Source organism: Hetaerina americana, unplaced genomic scaffold, assembly GCF_022747635.1.
Source record: "Hetaerina americana unplaced genomic scaffold, ioHetAmer1.1.p SCAF_22, whole genome shotgun sequence".
Taxonomy (NCBI): domain Eukaryota; kingdom Metazoa; phylum Arthropoda; class Insecta; order Odonata; family Calopterygidae; genus Hetaerina; species Hetaerina americana.
In genome coordinates, this window is record NW_027286786.1 from 10,171,353 (window position 1) to 10,190,325 (window position 18,973).

Genomic DNA, 18,973 nt, shown 5'->3' on the forward strand with positions numbered 1-18,973 from the left:
AATATAACTGGTCGGTATATTTACTTTGGTTAAAATACTATTTATTTGTTTATTAATTTCAAATTAAATAATAATAATTGCTCTCTTGGTCTCAAGGTGATATGAAAAATGAATGGGACCAATCAAAAATTGTCAACTTGAACGATGGATGTAATTATTGAACTGTTAACAATAGTGAACACTCTTAAGTCATAAGAAACAATATACAAGAAAAATGAGACTGGATATCTGAACAAATTATAAAAATAAACTTGAGAATTTGTCTTGGTTCAATAATTCTTCAACCATATGAAAGCAGTGCTTTAGAATATTGTTTCATCTTTGTTTCCTAACTGCATGGATAGTTTTCGTCTTTTAGTGAGGTAGGTAATTTTTTTAATAATTTAAACTTATGTGCTTTAGTCCATTGTTGTAAAATTTAAGAGTATTTGGTCTTACTGTATAATCCTTCCTGTTTTTGGATTCATGAGGGATTGGTTGATTCGTTATCTAGTGCACTAGCCTACCACTCTTTGAGGGCGCAGGTTCAAATCCCAGTCTCAAAGCTAGGATTTTTCAATGATATTGAGATCCATACTTGGGGTGTTATGTGGAGAGTACACCGTCCGTTGGATGGGACATTTATTTATTTATTTGCCTGAGGATCTGGGTACATTCATGTTCCTAGATATACGGCACGTCAAAGATCTTAACATAAAATACAATACATTGTTACATATGCAGAAACTCATCAATAGTGTAGAATAAGTGTCGCATGAAAAAGTCCCTCACTTTGAATTTAAAGGTGGACATTTTTTCTATGCTCTTGATAACCAGAGGAAGGTTATTATATAATAAGAGTCCCATGTTATGGGGGGAAAAGTAGACTTGCAAGTTCTGATGAAGTTCACATGTAGATGACTGCAGGTCCTGGTATAATGATTGTGAATGCTATTGTTAGTGGTATATAATGAGATATGGCGTTTAGCATAAACAATAGCACTTAGCTTATACACACAGGGAAGAGGGAGAATACAAAGTTTTTTGAAAAGGGGGCGACATGGAGCTCTGAGGGGTGCATTGCACATTAGTCTTAGTATCCTCTTTTGGATTTTAAATACAACATGAGCACAGGGTAATGGGCCCCAAAAAAGAATACTAAAAATTACTTGGGCATAAAACTCACCATAATAGATAGACATAAGCACTTCATTATTTACAGTTTGCCTGATAGAACGTACCAAATAGCACGCTGAACAGAGTTTTCGGCGTAAACTAGAAATATGGCTATCCCAGTGTAGTCTACTATCCAGGGTAACACCCAGGAAGGAGGCATTATCACTCCTTGGAATAATCAAATTGTCAAAAGACACTGAAATATCTGTTAGAGGCTTATTTTTATTTACAAAGTATATTAAATTTGTTTTTTCCTTATTAATATGAAGAAAATTACGATCACACCATTCTTGCAAAAGGTGGATAGTATTGTTAGCACTTGATACCAGGCCGTTGATTGAAGAGGCAGACACTAAGACATTAGTGTCATCGGCATACAGGATGGGAAGTGTATTAGGTACAGAATTAAGCATCCTTGGGAGGTCATTTATGTATATGAGAAGAAACACTGGGCCAAGAACAGATCCCTGGGGAACCCCGCAGGATATTGTTTTTGATAGATAGATAGATAGTGGTCTTTATTTGGGCGAAATTTTGCAGGCGATACATGAGATATTCCATCTTTCGTAGCACTTACACTCTGTTGTCTGTTGTTTAGAAAAGATTTAATCCAATTATATGGAGTACCTCTTATGCCAGATTCTTGAAGTTTCAGGAATAACATATGGTGATTGACACTATCAAAGGCCTTAGAGAAATCAAATAATAAAACAAGAGATTCCAGTTTATTGTCTAGGTCAGACAATATTTTGTTTATACAATGGTAGGTAGCAGTGGTAGTGGACATGGATTTTCTAAATCCATGCTGGTAGGTTGATAACAGTTTGTGCGATTCCAGGTATGATATTAATTGAGAATAAAACACTAATTCAAAAATTTTACCAAATTGATTGAGTATAGATATTGGACGATAAGAACTCATGTGCTGTTTATTTCCTTTACCTTTATAAAGGGGGATGACTTTGGTGCTTTTAAGAGATGATGGAAACTGACCAAGCCTAAGAGATTCATTGACTAAGAATAATAGAGGGGGTTTAATGACATCAAAGGATGATGATCAATCAAAGGATGATTTTTAATGATGATAAAAGGAATGCCATCTGGACCAGAGGTGTACTTATTTCCCATTTTGTTTAAGATATTAGTTAATTCAATGTCAGAGCATGGGCAGAGAAATAGGGAATTACATTGGCTTGATGTTTGTCTATGAAAGCTTTGTTGAGTCACGTTGGGTGACTGGTGAGAAGTGAAAAAGTCATTAAAAGCCATGGCAATAGCAGAACTGTCCTCAAGTTCGTTACCTTGACAGTCCAGTAACCTGAGATTGGGGGTTAATGATTTAGGAAATTTTGACTCCTTGATAATTTTCCATATTTCTTTTGATCTATTTCCAGCATTATATATTATAAGATCATTAAAAGTTCTTTTTGCATTACGAAGAAGACATTTGTAATTCTTTCTCATTGCCTTATATTCGAGAGGTTCAATGGGCACCGATCTGTTTTTGTAATGGAGAGCCATGTTTTTCATGACTCTGGATGCATACTGGATTTCATCAGTGACCCATGACTTTCTGCCCTTAGACAGAGACGAATTTTTAATTTTAACGGGTAATACAGGAAAACAAAAATCAAAATAGGATAAATAGGTTGAGTACAAACAATTAAAGCCATCTTCAAAGGAGCTCATGGAGTAAACATTGGTCCAATCATGAGACATAAGCAAATTGCAGAAAGCATTTACATCCTCATCAGAGAACTTTCTCCTGTATTTTGTTATAATCTTGTTGGAGGCATTAATGCAGAATGTGGAGAGTAATGGATAGTGGTCAGAGATATGGGATATTATAACCTCGGTTTTCACGAATCAATATTTGTAAAAATATGATCGATGGCAAATGCAGAAGTAGAGCTGACTCTGGTGGGTTTGTCGGTAGTTACATTTAAGTTATACAGGGAAAGAACATCTAATAGTTCTGATTTTTCTTTGGTGCTATGAAGGAGGTCACAATTAAAGTCACCAGTGACAATCAGGAGGGGTTTATCAACCGAGTTATAAACATTGTTCAGCATGCTGGAAAATTTATCAATAAACACATTGAAATTACCACAGGGAGAGCGATATATAGTTAAGATAAAAAAACTGATATCACAGAAGTGGACAATAGTCACACTGGATTCGAAAACCTGTTCAACATTGAGACAATTATATGGAAAGGTTACAGAGCTAAAGGTTAAGTTCACAGAAACAAGAATTAGGACTCCACCATTTTTGAGTGTAGAGCGACAGAAAGCATTGGCCACAACATAGCCAGATAACTGGAAAGAAGAAAGTTCATTAGTCGTGAACCAATGCTCATTAATGCAAATTACATCAGGCTGGTGATGAGAGATAAGCACTTCCATGTCAAGTTGTTTGTTCCGCAGACACTGAATGTTAACATGAAGGACATACAAACTTCGTGCTAACTCACTTGTAATTTTGGGCGAAGTTTGGGAAAAAAAAAGTTTCCCCAGTAAACATATTTAGGCCAGAAACCAGGCGTGAGTAGTTTAGCACCCAGATCATCATTTACGGTAATGCGAAACGAGGCATTAGGTGTTGAATCCTTAGTGGTGTTCAATAAGAGTAGGCCAATGCTGGTACGCCCTTCTTCCTTGATTCTCTGAGCATCTGACTGCTCCTAAATTACTTCCACCCATCCCCAAAGGTGGAAATGACCCCATCAGCTGTTAATCATATCACGTAGGAATAAGTCACTTCCCCATTTCTGCATTGAGCTGAAGCTACTATTAATTAATGTCCTAGCAGTTTGGACTATGTTATCTGAGGAATGTATTATATAATATTTAATTAAATATTTCTTTCAAGGAACATGCATATAAAAAGCCAGTATAGGGTTAATCAGAAATAAAATTAATTAAATAGTAGTATGCTGTATAATTTTAGCTAAAAGAAAATGGTAGCATTAACTGCTGGGTCTAAAGGTCCAGACAAATCCTCTAAAGGTTCAAGTATGAACATGATGGAGGATCTCATGACCAAGTAATCGGATCAAGCGTAGATAAATGCACAAATATGTATCTTAGTGGCAAATGATGATTCGGTCAACTCTTCTGGTCGATGAGGGACTTTATTTTTCATGTTTAGAGAGGCTAATGAGGAGGGACCATAGTGAGGGAAATGGGTAATTGCAGGTTATGCATAAACGACCCATGATATAGTGTTAAGCCATGCTTTGAATTGTAGAATTTATATTACACATTCCCAGTCTTCATATCACCTGGTGCAATATCATCAAGTCCATAGTTTGAAGCAATATCAATGTGTGAATCTCTGTACTCCTACGCATACAATAGGTAATAATAATATTTATTGTCCGGGGTAAAAAGTTCTAAAACTCATGAGTGGTGATACGAAAACAGATGAGTCCTTGGTACTCTATACCTTTGAGGCATCGCTATTACATTTCAAGGACTCATCTGTTGCCCCTTATTACCCTGATGTGAGGGTGTCACACACTATTGGGCTTAGCCTTCAGGTACCACACGATCAATCTTATTTGCAAACTTTCTGTGATATAAATTACCGTAGCCAACTCACAAGAAACTTAGTGTCACACAAATCGTTTTGGCCTTCGGAAATGGCTGCCATTGATGGGTGGTTATTGGTTTCAGTGGCATTAATAATCAGTTGATGAATTATAAATGAAAGATCTGTTTTTTGGAGAAATCAGAGAAGAGCATGGGAAAGGCCCTGGATCCAACAGTAAGGATTGAGTATTTTGTCCATGTTAAATGAGAAAAAATTTAATTAAAGTCCACACTTTGATAGCATGGGTGAAATAAGTGACCAATTGCTGTTTATTTGCAATCACCTGTGATCACTTGGAAAGAAGAAACTTATTTTATTTCTGTTGTTTGTTTACATTTTGTGTATTCTTTCTACAAATCTCTTCCAAATATTTCGTTTCAATTACGTGCCAGTCATTTTAGTGAGCTTTATTATATTGTTGCATTTTCTCAGTAAAACAGCCAGTGGTACCTCCTTCAACTCATAAAGTTTAGTTTGGGCCGCGGTAGTCCAGGGTATATATTATTATCATACATATACATACATATACATACATATACATACATATACATACATATATACATACATATATATATATATATATATATATATATATATATATATATATATATATATCTATATGTGTGTGTGTGTAGGTCGCGGTAGTCCAGGGGGTAGAGCATTGGACTACTGACCAGAGGGTCCCGGGTTCAAGTCCCGGGCAAGGCACTCTGGGCACCCGCAGCTCCACCCAAGCTTTGTGATATTTCGGGTACCAGATCTTCCTGGGAAACCATAACCGGCACAGGGAAAGGAACTGGCCCCCCTACCCTGATGTGTAAATTTCACACGCCGTTGGGGTGTTACTGGGTGAACTCTACCATCACCTACCAAACCAACCTTCGGGTTGATTACTGTGTCAATGGTTTTTTCTTATCTCTAATCTTTGTTCTTCCATGACCCTTTTGTACTGGTCTAGGCATCCCTCAAAGGTATGCCCTCAGTTTTATAACTTTAGCACTGCCCACATCTGATTTTTACATTTGTTTTTATCTTATTTGGTTAAATAAGAGGGTACTTTACTGTTAACATCTCAGATCTTCAATTCCTGCAATAGCTTCAGTTGCTTCGGCTCAAAGCACTAAGCATAACTCTTCTGTTCCTATTCTCTCTCTCTCAGTCTTTCCTTTTATTGGTAGTTGCTTCAAAATTATCAAAGAAAAATGGGATACCTTCCATTCTTTACTTGCATCAATGTTGTTAAAAAAAACCATGAAACTTCCACGTGACAACTTTTAAGTCCTTCTACGATGCATTCTTTCACATTAATTGTGAAATCAAGTTTGTCCCTATGTCATGGCTATTAGGTGAGTTCTCCCCTCCCATTTTAGGGTGACCTTTAAGTTGATTACTGAGGTTAGTTTCTTGAGTAAATGGTACTCCTATAAAGTCATGTTTTAATCTGAAATTCATAATAATATAAATTAATATTTTATCATTTATATACAGGATCCTAGTACAAAATAAAATTGTTTGTTCTTCACTTAATACAAATATAAGCAGGTATTAATCGTATAAAATAAAATCAGAAAAAAATGAATTAAGGTACATTTTTAAAGTTGGCAAAACATCATGGCTAATATTCCGAACTAGTAATTATGATGACTGGATTTTTTTAAAGCACTTGAGTAGCAGAAGAATCTTACATTCCACATCTCTGTTATTACGCAGTTTTTTATAATTTGTTTTATTACAGTCAATCTCATCTGTTCATGTTTATGTAGCTATCTGCATTTATTAAATAAGTTAACCAGAGGGAGAAGAGAGGAGTAGTCGTTATAATTCTTTATTATTAAGAGTAATTTACTGGTCAAGGGAGTTGACTGATGGGTTCAATACGCTGTTCACACCCTGCTTCATTTCCAAGAGCCACCTAACACGATTAACCAAATACTTAAAAATTTGCAGGAACCATTCTTGAAATCCATATCTTTGCTCCTTCCATTATATCCTACATGCCTATTCTTTTTCTGTCTCTGCCTAACTTGCTCAGCATTCTCCCATCTATCGCTGAACTCAACAATTAATTGCTGCTAAACATGCCCCGCATCATATTGTCTCCTCATCTCTTATATCCTCCCCTGCCATGTGCATAACGTATTTGTTTGTTTTTCTTTCCATCCATTTAAATTTTTCTATCCTTCTCCACACCCACACCTCAAAAGCCTCCAATTCCATGCCTTAATCAATAGGACAAAACACCAGCACTTGAGAAGTACAGAATCTACAAAATCAGATGCCCTAGCAAAGGTAAAAAATAATGCAAGGAAAATGGAACCCTAACATTAGATTCAAAACAAAAGGTCACTTGATCTCAATCTTGGTGAATGAGGTGTGTCTTATCCATGCTCTGATTTCTCTCTAAACACATCCCTCCTCCCTGAAGATGGTCACTGTGCCGACCAAAACACTGGTATAGTAGGTAGTTCTTAGTTATAATTATGTTTCTTAGGATTTTGCTCTCAACAGCTTGTAGGTAATAGCTCACAGTTTCAATTCACTTTATGAGCCTCCAGCCTAGTGAGCTCAAAACAAACACTCAAACTGAAAACAAAAACACTTGTTCCCGACAGAGGTTTCTGATGTTGCCGATAACACCAAATTTACCAAAGCTTCATTGAAATAGAAGCACTCATGGCTTCTATAAAAAACGGCTCATGTAGAAAAAAACACATTAACTTCTTACCCCAAAAAAATAGCAAAAAGTAGAATTTATGTTGAAACAACCATGACTTATGAGTAAACTATTCATGGTTGACAGTAAACAAATGAAGATTATACAAGAAACTAAAAACTTTGGCCATCTTATGTCAACCACTGGTTACCTCTACAGTTAGGAGTGCAATATTATGTAGTCTAATTAGCACTCCATGACTGCCTGTGAATGCTAGAATGTATTCAAAGAATTCCTGTGAACGCTCTTTGCCCCCATTTACACTGATGGATTTGAGGCTCGGTACAGCTTGTTCTATCCCCGTTGTATGCTCTTCTTTTGAAGTGCAGAATAGAAAGCTAGAATTCACCCCTTACTTGGATTAAAGTGGAATTGTTTGTCAAAAACATAGCTTTGAAAAACATTAACTGCAACAATCCTTGCATTTTTCTCAAATCCTCCATAGTTGATCTCTGGCTTCTATTCTTTTCAATGTCCAGCCCAGAAATGCTTTGATAATTTATTCTACCACTTCTTCACTTTGAAGAGAAGATGTGGAAATAATTCTCCTTTGGATTCCTATTCACATACAGATAGCTGGAAATGAAAAAGCTGATGCACCAGTGAAAGAAGCCCCATATCATCTTTCGTACATTCAGACCATCTGAATGGAGTGTTGAGAAGCCATCGGGTGGGGTACGGAATCATGGAGGTTATTGCAGAATAATAATCTTTGTGGAATAAAGTCCATGACATATTCGATGTTTTCAGCCTTAACTTTGTGGAAATCCATTATCACTGAAGTAAAAAACACAATGTATCTTTCCATCAATATTTATTGGGTACGGTTAGTTTCAACACATCAAGATACCTGATGATGGCACTGATGCATCAAAACTAGTCGTACCTTATAAATGTTGGTGGAAAGATACATTGTGTTTTATACTTCAGGGAAAGTACATGACATTAGCAAAGCTTAGGTCCATGGGGAGAAGCCAATGATTGGGCAATGTGTGCTCTCTCACTCATGGTGGTGGTAGTAGTAGGTGTTGGGGTAGGTGACCCACAGCTGAGGTCATATGCACCATTAGGGATGGATGAGAAAGTGGGAAGGGTGGAGAGAAATCCAGCATCGGCATTAGCCTACTCTTAATGAAAGGTGCCAAGGGGTCCACGGTTGAACGTCCCATCTGATGGATGGCAAACTCATTCAAAGTGCTGTCCAGGAAGCACCTCAAGTAGGGATCTGGATACCACCAAAAAAATATCTGCTGTCTCCAGGATTCAAACCTGGGCCCTCTGGGTGAGAAACCAGTATGCTAGCCACTGCAATATCTCGATCCCCCTTACTCACTCTTTTCTATTTCCTAAAAATAAGATACAGTCCCATTGCGGTGATGACAACTATCCTTGGAGTGTGAGGCATCTCCTGATAGAATATGAAAAGTATTGGGCTCTGTGTGAAATACTGAACATTGTGGGGAACCTATTGCATATTCTTGGTGATAATCCCATGGGCATCAGCAATGTGATACTGCTTTTAAAAGAAACAGGAATTTTAGCTTGTTAAAGAATTTAATATATTTATTTATCTGTTTGGGTTTATATGCTATGTTTTTATTGGTTGTGTAGATTTACACTTGTGTACAAAGTATATTTGATAGTTGGTTTTTAATAGGCTGGGAGTGGTGCAAATGACCAATGTTGAATGACTCGCCAACAAAAATACCTGCATACCTTACTTCTAAGAGTAACATTCTATTATTCCCCTGCTCTATGCTTCCTAGTCTCCTTTCTAAATCTTTATGTAGTACTCTCCTTCGCGAGCTCTCTTCCTTTCCACTGTATATTACTCTATAACTATCAGTCCAGTAATCTCACCACTCACAGTCCTAAAACATCTATATTTCTTCTTTCTATCTCTCGCTTTATATTCTATAATTTTCTTGCCTTCAACTTTTTCCTAACATTCAAAGCTCCTATTCTAACTAATTTGATCTTCTGTATCTTCTCTGCTGATGCTCTTGATTTGCTTTACAAGGATTTCATGAGATAACCGTGAAAGCCTTGCCTCTCCTTCTCTCGTGCACGACACACAGTCAATTGGGCCAAGTCCCATAGTTGCCAGGACTCATTTTCTCTGTACTTTCCATCATTCAAATCTAGGGATGAATAATTTAGATGGTTTCCCGTTGCCTTCGTCAATACTGGTTTTAACGTGACACCATCACTCAATGGCTGCCCCCCTGGGGTCAGATGCCTTTGCAGCCAGCCGCCTCATTGAGGAACAGACATGGTATGGACTGTCTTCCATGTGACTCCTAACCTTCGATCTATCTGGCTTGGGTGACCCGACCAACAGCAATTATTGTTGCTCCTGCCGGCACAGCTCTATAGGGACCATCGGAATGCACAAGCCTTTCCATCACATCAAGGTTGTAGTCCATGGGAGGATCACTTCAAATAATGTGACCTTTTCTGGACACATGTAATAATATACCAAGCATCAATTTTTATTGCTTTTATTTCACATTCCATATTCATGCTATATTTACATGCAGTTATAGAGATCTTTGCCCATCTTTATAAATTTAATAATGTTTATGACATCTGTTTCCATTTTGTAGAAGTCAATAAATAGTAATAGTTATAGAAAATGGGTCCGAAATACATGGAACTAACTATGAAGTTTCTTTGCTCTTGTATTTTGTATGAGGAGAAGTACAAGGTCTGTCTAGAAACTATCTAGCCATGCATATATTTGGAGAAAAATAGCCTACCTAGAAAAATGAGGCCTTAGTCCCTTTCACGTTACTCCCCTCAGGACCTCACACACTTATCCCGGCATTACTGCCACTTTTCAAAACAATCGGCATAGTCTATTTCCGGAATGGTTCTCAGCTGCCTTGTCACATTCTCTTTCATCACATCAATGTCCAGAATTTCGTGCTGCAGTTGCAGGGGACTTGCTCCAAGCCACAAGCGCAATGACCCAGGTTTTATAAAAAAGATCATAACTCTAGATGAGTCATGGATCTATGGCTATGATATGGAAATAAAAGCCCAGTCTTCCCAACAGTCGTTTGATGAGGGAAAGGAGGATGAGGACCCCTGTTCAAATTCCAAGCGTTGCATGGTTGTCCATTGGTATCCCATTCCCTACTTGTGGGATCCTTGTGGAGAGCACTCCAAGGGGCGTGTACTGCCTGTTGCGAGGGATGGGACGTTAAACTGTGGATCCGTTGGCACCTGTCATGGAGAGTAGGCTAAAGCTGATGCCTGGTCTCTCCACCCTTCTTCCATCCCCTGAGCGTCCCACCCCTACCGAATCACCCACACCTCTCCCTAATGGCATAAATAACCCCATCAGTTTTTCAGTTGCCTCCTCTTATAACTGCTACTTTTAAAAATTCACTACCTACGGAATATAATTTGGTGTTTTGTGCAAACTTATCTGCCGACTACGTGTTGCTTTTATGTTCATGTTTTGAAGTACCTATGCTGTGAATGTTTTCTATCAGCCATGCTTTGCTGATCAGTCAATGCACTCTTTTGAACAAAGTGTTATACATTTGCTATTTAAATCATTTATTTTCTTGGAAAATTTTGTAAAAATGTGTGTTCTCCATCCATGTTTGTTATTTGATGCAAACATGTATGAAGTCACTATTGAGTGGGTATTCAGTATCCAAGAAAGTTCGAATGCATGCACCCAGTTTTGCAATTCCATTATGAAAGCCCTGAATGCTGAATAAATTTATCTTGAAAGGGGTTGGAAATTACCATTTACCTTAGGTAATAAGGTTTACCTTGGATATATGTATACCACCTGAAATTTGGAGGAAGGGGAGCGAAAGGTTGAATGATGTCGCAATATGATAATAGACCTCGGCCTTTGGAATGAGAGTTCAGCCTTTGCGTGTTTATTTGGCTCAAAGATTTGCTCAATGTACCCAAAAGGCTCTCTTCACCAGAGTGGTTATTTAAATCATCATAGTTGTTCATTATATGCATGATGCTCAGCCAGCACCTCTCTGGTATCTCTCAATTTCTGAGATTTAAATAGAACTGTGCTTTATATAAATAGGTTTGGCTAGATATTTGTATAGAATACTTTTTGTATTTACCCTTAAAGAAAAACGAGATGTTGAAATTAAAGGTGAGACCTCAGTGTTGAATATTACAAAGCTTTATTTTTTCAGTACATAGGCGCTTATGAAAAGCACTTTTGACGAATCCCTTAGATATGTAAAATGGTAAGTGTGTTTATTGTTAATGTTGCATAAGTATGCAGAGTTGTCCCCATCTATTATTGTTATAAGTGTGACCCCAGTGATTGTTTTCATGGCTATATTCAATCAAGTCTGGAATAAATTCTCTCTCTTTTGTTTTCTGCGAGGTGCAGGGCCCTCGGCTCAGACACGGGTGGCTCCACTCGCAGCCCAGCTGCATATTGCGGTGTGGTCGGATTGAAACCCAGCTATGGCCTTGTCTCTAGATATGGGCTGATTCCTCTTGTACACTCAATGGATGTGCCTGGGATATTAGCTCGGTCGGTGGATGATGCCGCTTGCACTCTTGGTAATCATATTCTTTGATCACCTTGGCTCTCTCTTGAGTGTTGTGCTCAGTGAGTGAAGTGTTCAGTTGTCTCCCCTGAAAGTGTTACGCCCTGATATTTCATGTGATTCATTTGCTTCAGAATGTACCATATTTCCCGGCCCAAATGGCACACCCTGATTTTTTTAGGTTAGAGTTTACGAAAAATATTGAATAGTTACTTTAAAAATTACCAATTCCTTGTATCAATATTTATTTATAAAAGAAACCTAGAAATGTGTCATCAATGATGCTAAATCCTTCCTGCAGTTATTATAACTGTGGCTGTCGCTATCCTTTTTCACAATGTCATCTTCACTTCCAAAAGCGCATTACTAATTTCACATTTTTTTAAAAAGGCATTCCCGGTAGTCTCCCTTTCAACTTTCTGCAAGGAAAACAAAAAACACTAGACTGACCGTATTAAATAATATTTCCTCGAGCTGTGAAAGATAGTCTACATTTAATGTTGTCAAAACATCTAACCAGTTTAGAATTTCAGGTCTGGGATGAATTTGAAAGAAAAATCTCTACTGTTGTACTCAAGAAACAAGAGGATAAGTCCTAAGGCTACTTAAACCACAAACTGAAATGCTTAACTGGTGAGTCAGCATCCCCTTTGTTATATAATCAAAATGTTGACTATCTGCTTAATTTATCTATAGAAAAATTCTCTAATGAAGATTTGAAATCACTTAACTATGGCCTAAACCAAAAAAAAAACCCTTTGCAGCTCAAGGAAATATTATTTGATATAGTCAGTCTTAGAAAAGGCCATAAGAAGATCAATTTATCCTTTCCAGAAACACTAAAAATTGATGGCCGGTTTGTTCTTCCTGACCGTACGAGGTCATGTTGAACTGCATGTTCGTGCCTTATAAATCTTTCTTTCGTATTCAAGTGGCAGTTTCAGTAAAAGATTTGACCATTTGGGGTCACATGGAATGTATTGTTTTACTCATATCTCTGCATTTACTAGATCCACCTTCTGCTCCCTCTGTTCTCGTATTGCCTTCTCAGTCATTACTGGGCCAAAATGCCTCTCAGCTGTCTAGTTACTGTATTCTGAAGGGTAATTCAAGAGTTCAAGTTTAAATGGAATACTGTATGGCTATTCTCTCTTAAAATCCCATGTCATTATTATCATTTAACATTTTATATGATGCTAAGTTTCTGTCATTCTTTTGATATCATTGAAATATGTATTTTATGTTACGTTACTGATGCTACCCCGGTGGGGTTAGGGTAACGTCCACGTCTGCCAACCCAGAGGGCGTGGGTTCAATTCCTGCCTAGGTGGTTTTTCTACCCAGGGCCTTGGTGTATGTAACTGTCAAATTGTTATATCAATGTTCAAAGACCAGTTTAAAGGTCAAAGTGCTGTTTTCAGACTAATGCAAAATAAATAATAAATATTTCTTGTTAATTGTCTTGCGCTTATAGGTTGAAATAATACCATAGGCCCATGAGATGCAGGCTGGTTTTAGAGCACATTTTGGAGTAAAAAAGTGTACCTTATGGTCTGGGAAATATAGTAATCGGTATTAATATGTATTATATTTCTTTATGCACTTGAATAAATGCATTTTGTATCGGATTTCATCTTTTGCATAATATTTAGTTTCTCGTAAAGAAAACTTTCCTTTTAATCCTTGGGGAATGTTTATTCTCAGTGTCCCACTCTAATATGTGTGACGGTTGTAAAGTCCACATGTTAAGTAAACCCTCGTAAAATTGTTGTTCATGGCAAAATGGAACTCTTTCATCAGATGGCCATCAAAGTTAACTTCCTCACTGCATAAAAACATAGCCCATGCTGCTTTAGGTGTTTCTTATCTTGTATATTCCTTGCACCTCTGCAGCAGCGGAAGGCCAAACGTAGTTCTCTACAGAGTCACACAGCATCCAGAATTTTATTCCCCTTTCGTACGGATGTTTCTCATGAAAGGATTAAAGTAACTCTGTAGCACTTTGAGTGCCACTGATGTTTCATCTACTGAGGTGCTTTTGGGGTGTTTATTATTGTGGTGAAATACACTATTAGCTTGATAAAAAATGGCATGAAGTTTATCACAAGGGTTATGATTTGCACTATGAATATCACTCAAATGAAAAATTCAGAAGTAACCGAAAATGATTCCTTGGCATCATTTTATCAAATGTTGCATTGGGTGAGAATTATTTGCGGAATATAAAATATTTGAGGCCTCTGTGATCTCCATTTATGGAAATGTAGGGATTAATACTTTTATCTCAACACTCGGCAGCGAGGAACTGTTCAGCATACCTCTTAGTTTCCCATGCAGAAAGAAATCATAGTGTTTTGGTGAAAAACAATTGAAGCATGCAATGGAATTAGTGCTCTATGGTGGTGCATATTTGGGTAATGGAATATAAGCACAACTTAAGGTGGCAAGATACCAGTGTCAGTTTTCAGAGACTACCCTGTACTCCCTTCCAGGCCTTCCTGCATCAGCTGAATCAATACTCACCAATACTACTTATCTCTAGTGTGTACGACCCATAGTTTCTTCCCCCGTGCTACTGTATCGCCATCATCAGAGTTAGGAGCCCCATAGGCTCTCCCATGCTCTCTCCCCCAATCATCTTCCTCCCAAATAATCCTTCTCATCACTTAGCGAAAGCAACTACAGTCGAACCTCATGCAACAAGCATAATTCATTCTGAAATCTTTCTGATAAAGGGAAACACTCATTTTGTGAAACAAAGATTTGCATATAAATCCATGCAAAATATCATAATGTGTGCCATGCCAAGGAAAAATAAATTATGTGCGAGGTTTGTTCATAGAAAATTATATATGCAGTGTTTAGGATTGTGGATCATGTTCATCTTATCTTCTATCATGGAATAAAGCAACCAGGAATGCAAACTTGATTTGTAAAAACAAAAAATAATTGAAATAAATAGTTGATTATTTACCGATATTTACCTTATTCCTTTTTACTAGCAAGCTGTCCAGAGACATTTGTTTTTGCTGACGTTTCAAAATTTTGTAAAAATGCACCTCAGAATTATCATTAAATAAGGTTCTGGTGTGCATCTACACTGCCTTATTAATGCGATGCCTCATATGCATGGTATGATGTCACATTTTCTCATGATCTCTACTTCACATTTAGCCAACACTTCCAGCAGTGGAGTTTCTGAATGGTAAACAAGCAGGGGTTTAATTTGCAAATTGCTGTTTGCATTTGTGCCAAATAGCAGTATAAGATGGCCTTTCATTAGCTTGTGGCCTAGCAATGCATTCTTGTCAGCAGTTATATAGGTTTGCTTCGGCATTTTCTTCCAGTGGAGACCCTTCTTGTCGCGATTAAAAACCCGTTCTGGCAGGTAACCCTCAGAATCCACGAGCCTCTTGAAGCTGCCGATGAAGTTCTCTGCTGCCTCTGACTTAGAGCGTGCCTATTCACCAAGGCTCACATTGCCCTGGATACCAGTTCTTCTCATTAACTTCTTGAACCATGCACGGATTCCCTCAAATATTTCTTCAACCATTGATGATCCTGTCATCATCTTATCGAGGTCTGCGAAAATCATTTTCCTCCTCTCACAAGTGATATTCTCGTTGATAGTTGGACAAAATATTTTCTTTTCGTTTATTCATATGGGAAGCAACCTTTTACCGTGGTTGAGAACTCGTAACCATAATTTAGATATTCTTGTCACTCTCTTTGAAGCCTCTTATCTCCTCAATCTTGTCCTTGTTCTTGAAGAACAAGGAAATTGTTGATGTCGATCAATTTTTAATGTGCATGCTAGATCAGCTATGCTCACACCTATAACTATCAAATGTTTCCCTCCAGGAACACCCATGAATATATCCTCTTTCCAAGTGAATACCCTGTCGACTAATTTCTCTCAAGGACTGCCTGGTGGCATGTAGACCTGAACAATGTCCAAGTTCATTGGTTCCATTTTTACATCTACCAAAAGTATTCTATCAGTTGCTTGCTCTCTGTTTGTTATGCTTCTACGTACCTTTCTGTTTAGTATTATAGCCAGCCCTCACTGGCTCTCTTCCCCTCTGCTGTATATCACACTGTAATTGTGACACCAGTTTCCTTCCATCCCACTTTGCACATTCCTAAAACGTCTATATTTCCTCTCTCCATCTCTCACTTTGTATTCTCTAGTTTTCCTGCCCTCGTCATTGTCCCAGCTCTCCTTAAGTCCCTATTCTAACTAATTTAGTCCTCTTCTGTGTCACTTTCCCTTTGCAAGGGTTTTTTTTGGGATGATGGCCGTTGAGGTCTTGCCTCTCCCATTGCCGGGCACAACGTACAGATGACTGCGCCAAGTCCTGTAGTTGCTAAGATTCATTTTATCGATACTTTCCCTAACCTTCGGCCTATCTGGCCTAGGTTACCCTACCAGGAGCAATTATTATTACTCTTTACAGAGAACTCTTGGGGTCATTGGAATGCAGAAGCCCTTCGACCACATCAAGTCCATGGTAGGAAACAAAGGAAGAAATAAGCTTGAAATGAGCTCACGATAATCCTTCATTATAGGGTGATTAAGACGTGAATGGTTAAGTTGTAAAGGTAAAATTAGGATAAAGATATGTATCGTATTAGTACCAAATACCAAAATCTTTGGAAAAGACGATCTTATGGTTCATAAAATACATGTACGTTGTGGACAGGAACCATATGGACTACCCGGTCTTCCTCATAGGCACATAATTATTATTACTATTATTAATCAGTATTTCACAACCTCAAGTAGCAGGTAAAAATATTTATTGGTGCAGGCTTGGAGTTTGACATGGAATTGAATAGAAATATTAATGAAGGAACTAAAGAAGCCTTTTATTATTTTACATGATAGAAATTAACCATAAGTTTTCAGGTGGTGCTATTGTAATGTTATCTGTACAAAACATGTATATTTGTTGATTGTATAATGGGTAAACTCTACTGCATAATGATTTCAATAATATATTTGATGAAGTTGTCATAGTGGTATTATTGAAAGTCAGGTTGTTAATTCACTTATTTCTTAATATTTACTGATGGTAGCTCTCCTCTCTGGCCATGACCCCAATGACCCCACCACTGTTGACGTGCTGTTTGAGTACGACCAACAGGAGTTTGAGAAGGAGCCTACTGGCAACCTATCAGGTGTTAGCATTGGCATACCAAAGGAGTATCATTGTCCTGGAATGTCATCTGAAATGTTGGCCACTTGGCAAGAAGTTGCAGATGTCCTCTCAAAAGGGGGTGCTGCAGTGGAAGAGGTAAGCCAGTAATCAAGTAATGATGTTGCTGATGATGAAAATAGTCGGCCACACCCATGTGGACAGGTGTGCTAAGGAAGTATGTTCAACACATTGCATATTGCTCCATTGTATATGTATCCATAATCACACATGCATTATGTATGTGTGTGTGGTGTGTGCGTGTATATTTATATTTATATATATATATATATATATATATATATATATATATATATACTACCTTGATCAAAAAGTTCCCGGAATAACCACCGTGTGGCGCTCCCATCGTTCCGATTTGTGTTCTGTTTTTTTTTTAAATTGCTACATCTGTTGTTGATATTCCCTTTAAATCTTAGTGTCATAACTTGACATTTGCAAAAGTTACGTAGCCAAGAGTACATCTATCTCTGTGTGTGTTGGCGATTTTTTACAATTGCAGAAATGGATTTAAATTTCCAACAACGAACTTGTATTAAATTTTGCGTAAAAAACGGATTTAGTGGCGCACGGACGTTGGAAATGTTGGAAAAGTGTTTCGGCAACGATTCTCTAAAAAAAACGGTCGTTTACCAGTGGCACGAGCGGTTCAGAAGTGGTCGTGAGTCAATCGAAGATGATGAACGCAGTGGCAGACCATCGACATCGAAATTCGGTGAAAAAATTGATAAAGTAAAAGAAATGTTGGTCAATAACCGCAAATTAACCATCAGAGAAATAGCGGAGGACTTGAACATTGCCTATGGATCCGCCCAAGACATTGTGGTTAATGATTTGGGTTTCCGTCGTGTAGCAGCAAAGTTGGTGCCAAAAGACCTCAATTTCATGCAAAAAAGAGACCGTGTTGACGTCGCAAAAGACATGATTTGCGAGGCTGAATCCGATCCCACATTCATCAAAAGGATTATTACTGGAGACGAGACGTGGGTTTATGAGTACGACACGCAATCCAGACATCAGGCAAGTGAATGGCGTTCACCAAATGAGCCGAGACCAAAAAAACCACGTCGTTTTCAGTCAAAAAAGAAGGCAATGCTGACGGTTTTCATGGATTACAGCGGTGTAGTGCATCATGAATTTTTGCCAGAAGGCCAGACAGTAAACAAAGAGTATTATTTGGGCGTTATGAGACGTTTGCGTGAAGCAATTCGCCGAAAGAGACCAGAAATGTGATCAGAAAACTCGTGGATTTTGCACCATGATAACGTACCGTCGCACAGTGCTATCATTATTCGTAATTTTTTGACGAAAAATGCAACAAATACCATCCAACAGCCACCGAATTCACCTGATCACCTGATTCACCGAATTCACTGTGACTTCTTTCTGTTCAATCGAGTTAAAAAACCATTACGGGGAACGCGTTTTAGCAGCCGAGAGGAAGTAATGGAAAAATCGCAGGAAGCACTGATGGACATACCGAAAACCGACCGTAACTTTTGCAAATGTCAAGTTATGACACTAAGATTTAAAGGGAATATCAACAACAGATGTACCAATTTAACAAAAAACAGAAATCAAATCGGAACGATGGGAGCGCCACACGGTGGTTATTCCGGGAACTTTTTGATCAAGGTAGTATATATATATATATATATATATTTATTTATTTATATATATAAATAATATATATATAAATATGTATATATATACATACATATATATATTATATATATAAATTATATATA

The 18,973-nt window shown here is 37.7% G+C and overlaps 1 protein-coding gene across 1 annotated transcript in view; it reads left to right on the forward strand.

The window, feature by feature from the left end:
* GatA (glutamyl-tRNA(Gln) amidotransferase subunit A, mitochondrial) overlaps positions 1-18,973 on the forward strand; it is a 32,956-nt gene that overhangs the window by 1,440 nt on the left and 12,543 nt on the right. Inside the window, exons 5-6 of the mRNA XM_071586311.1 lie at positions 11,847-12,022; positions 17,089-17,306. Coding sequence (XP_071442412.1) covers positions 11,847-12,022; positions 17,089-17,306 — 394 coding nt within the window. The remainder of the gene's footprint in view (positions 1-11,846; positions 12,023-17,088; positions 17,307-18,973) is intronic.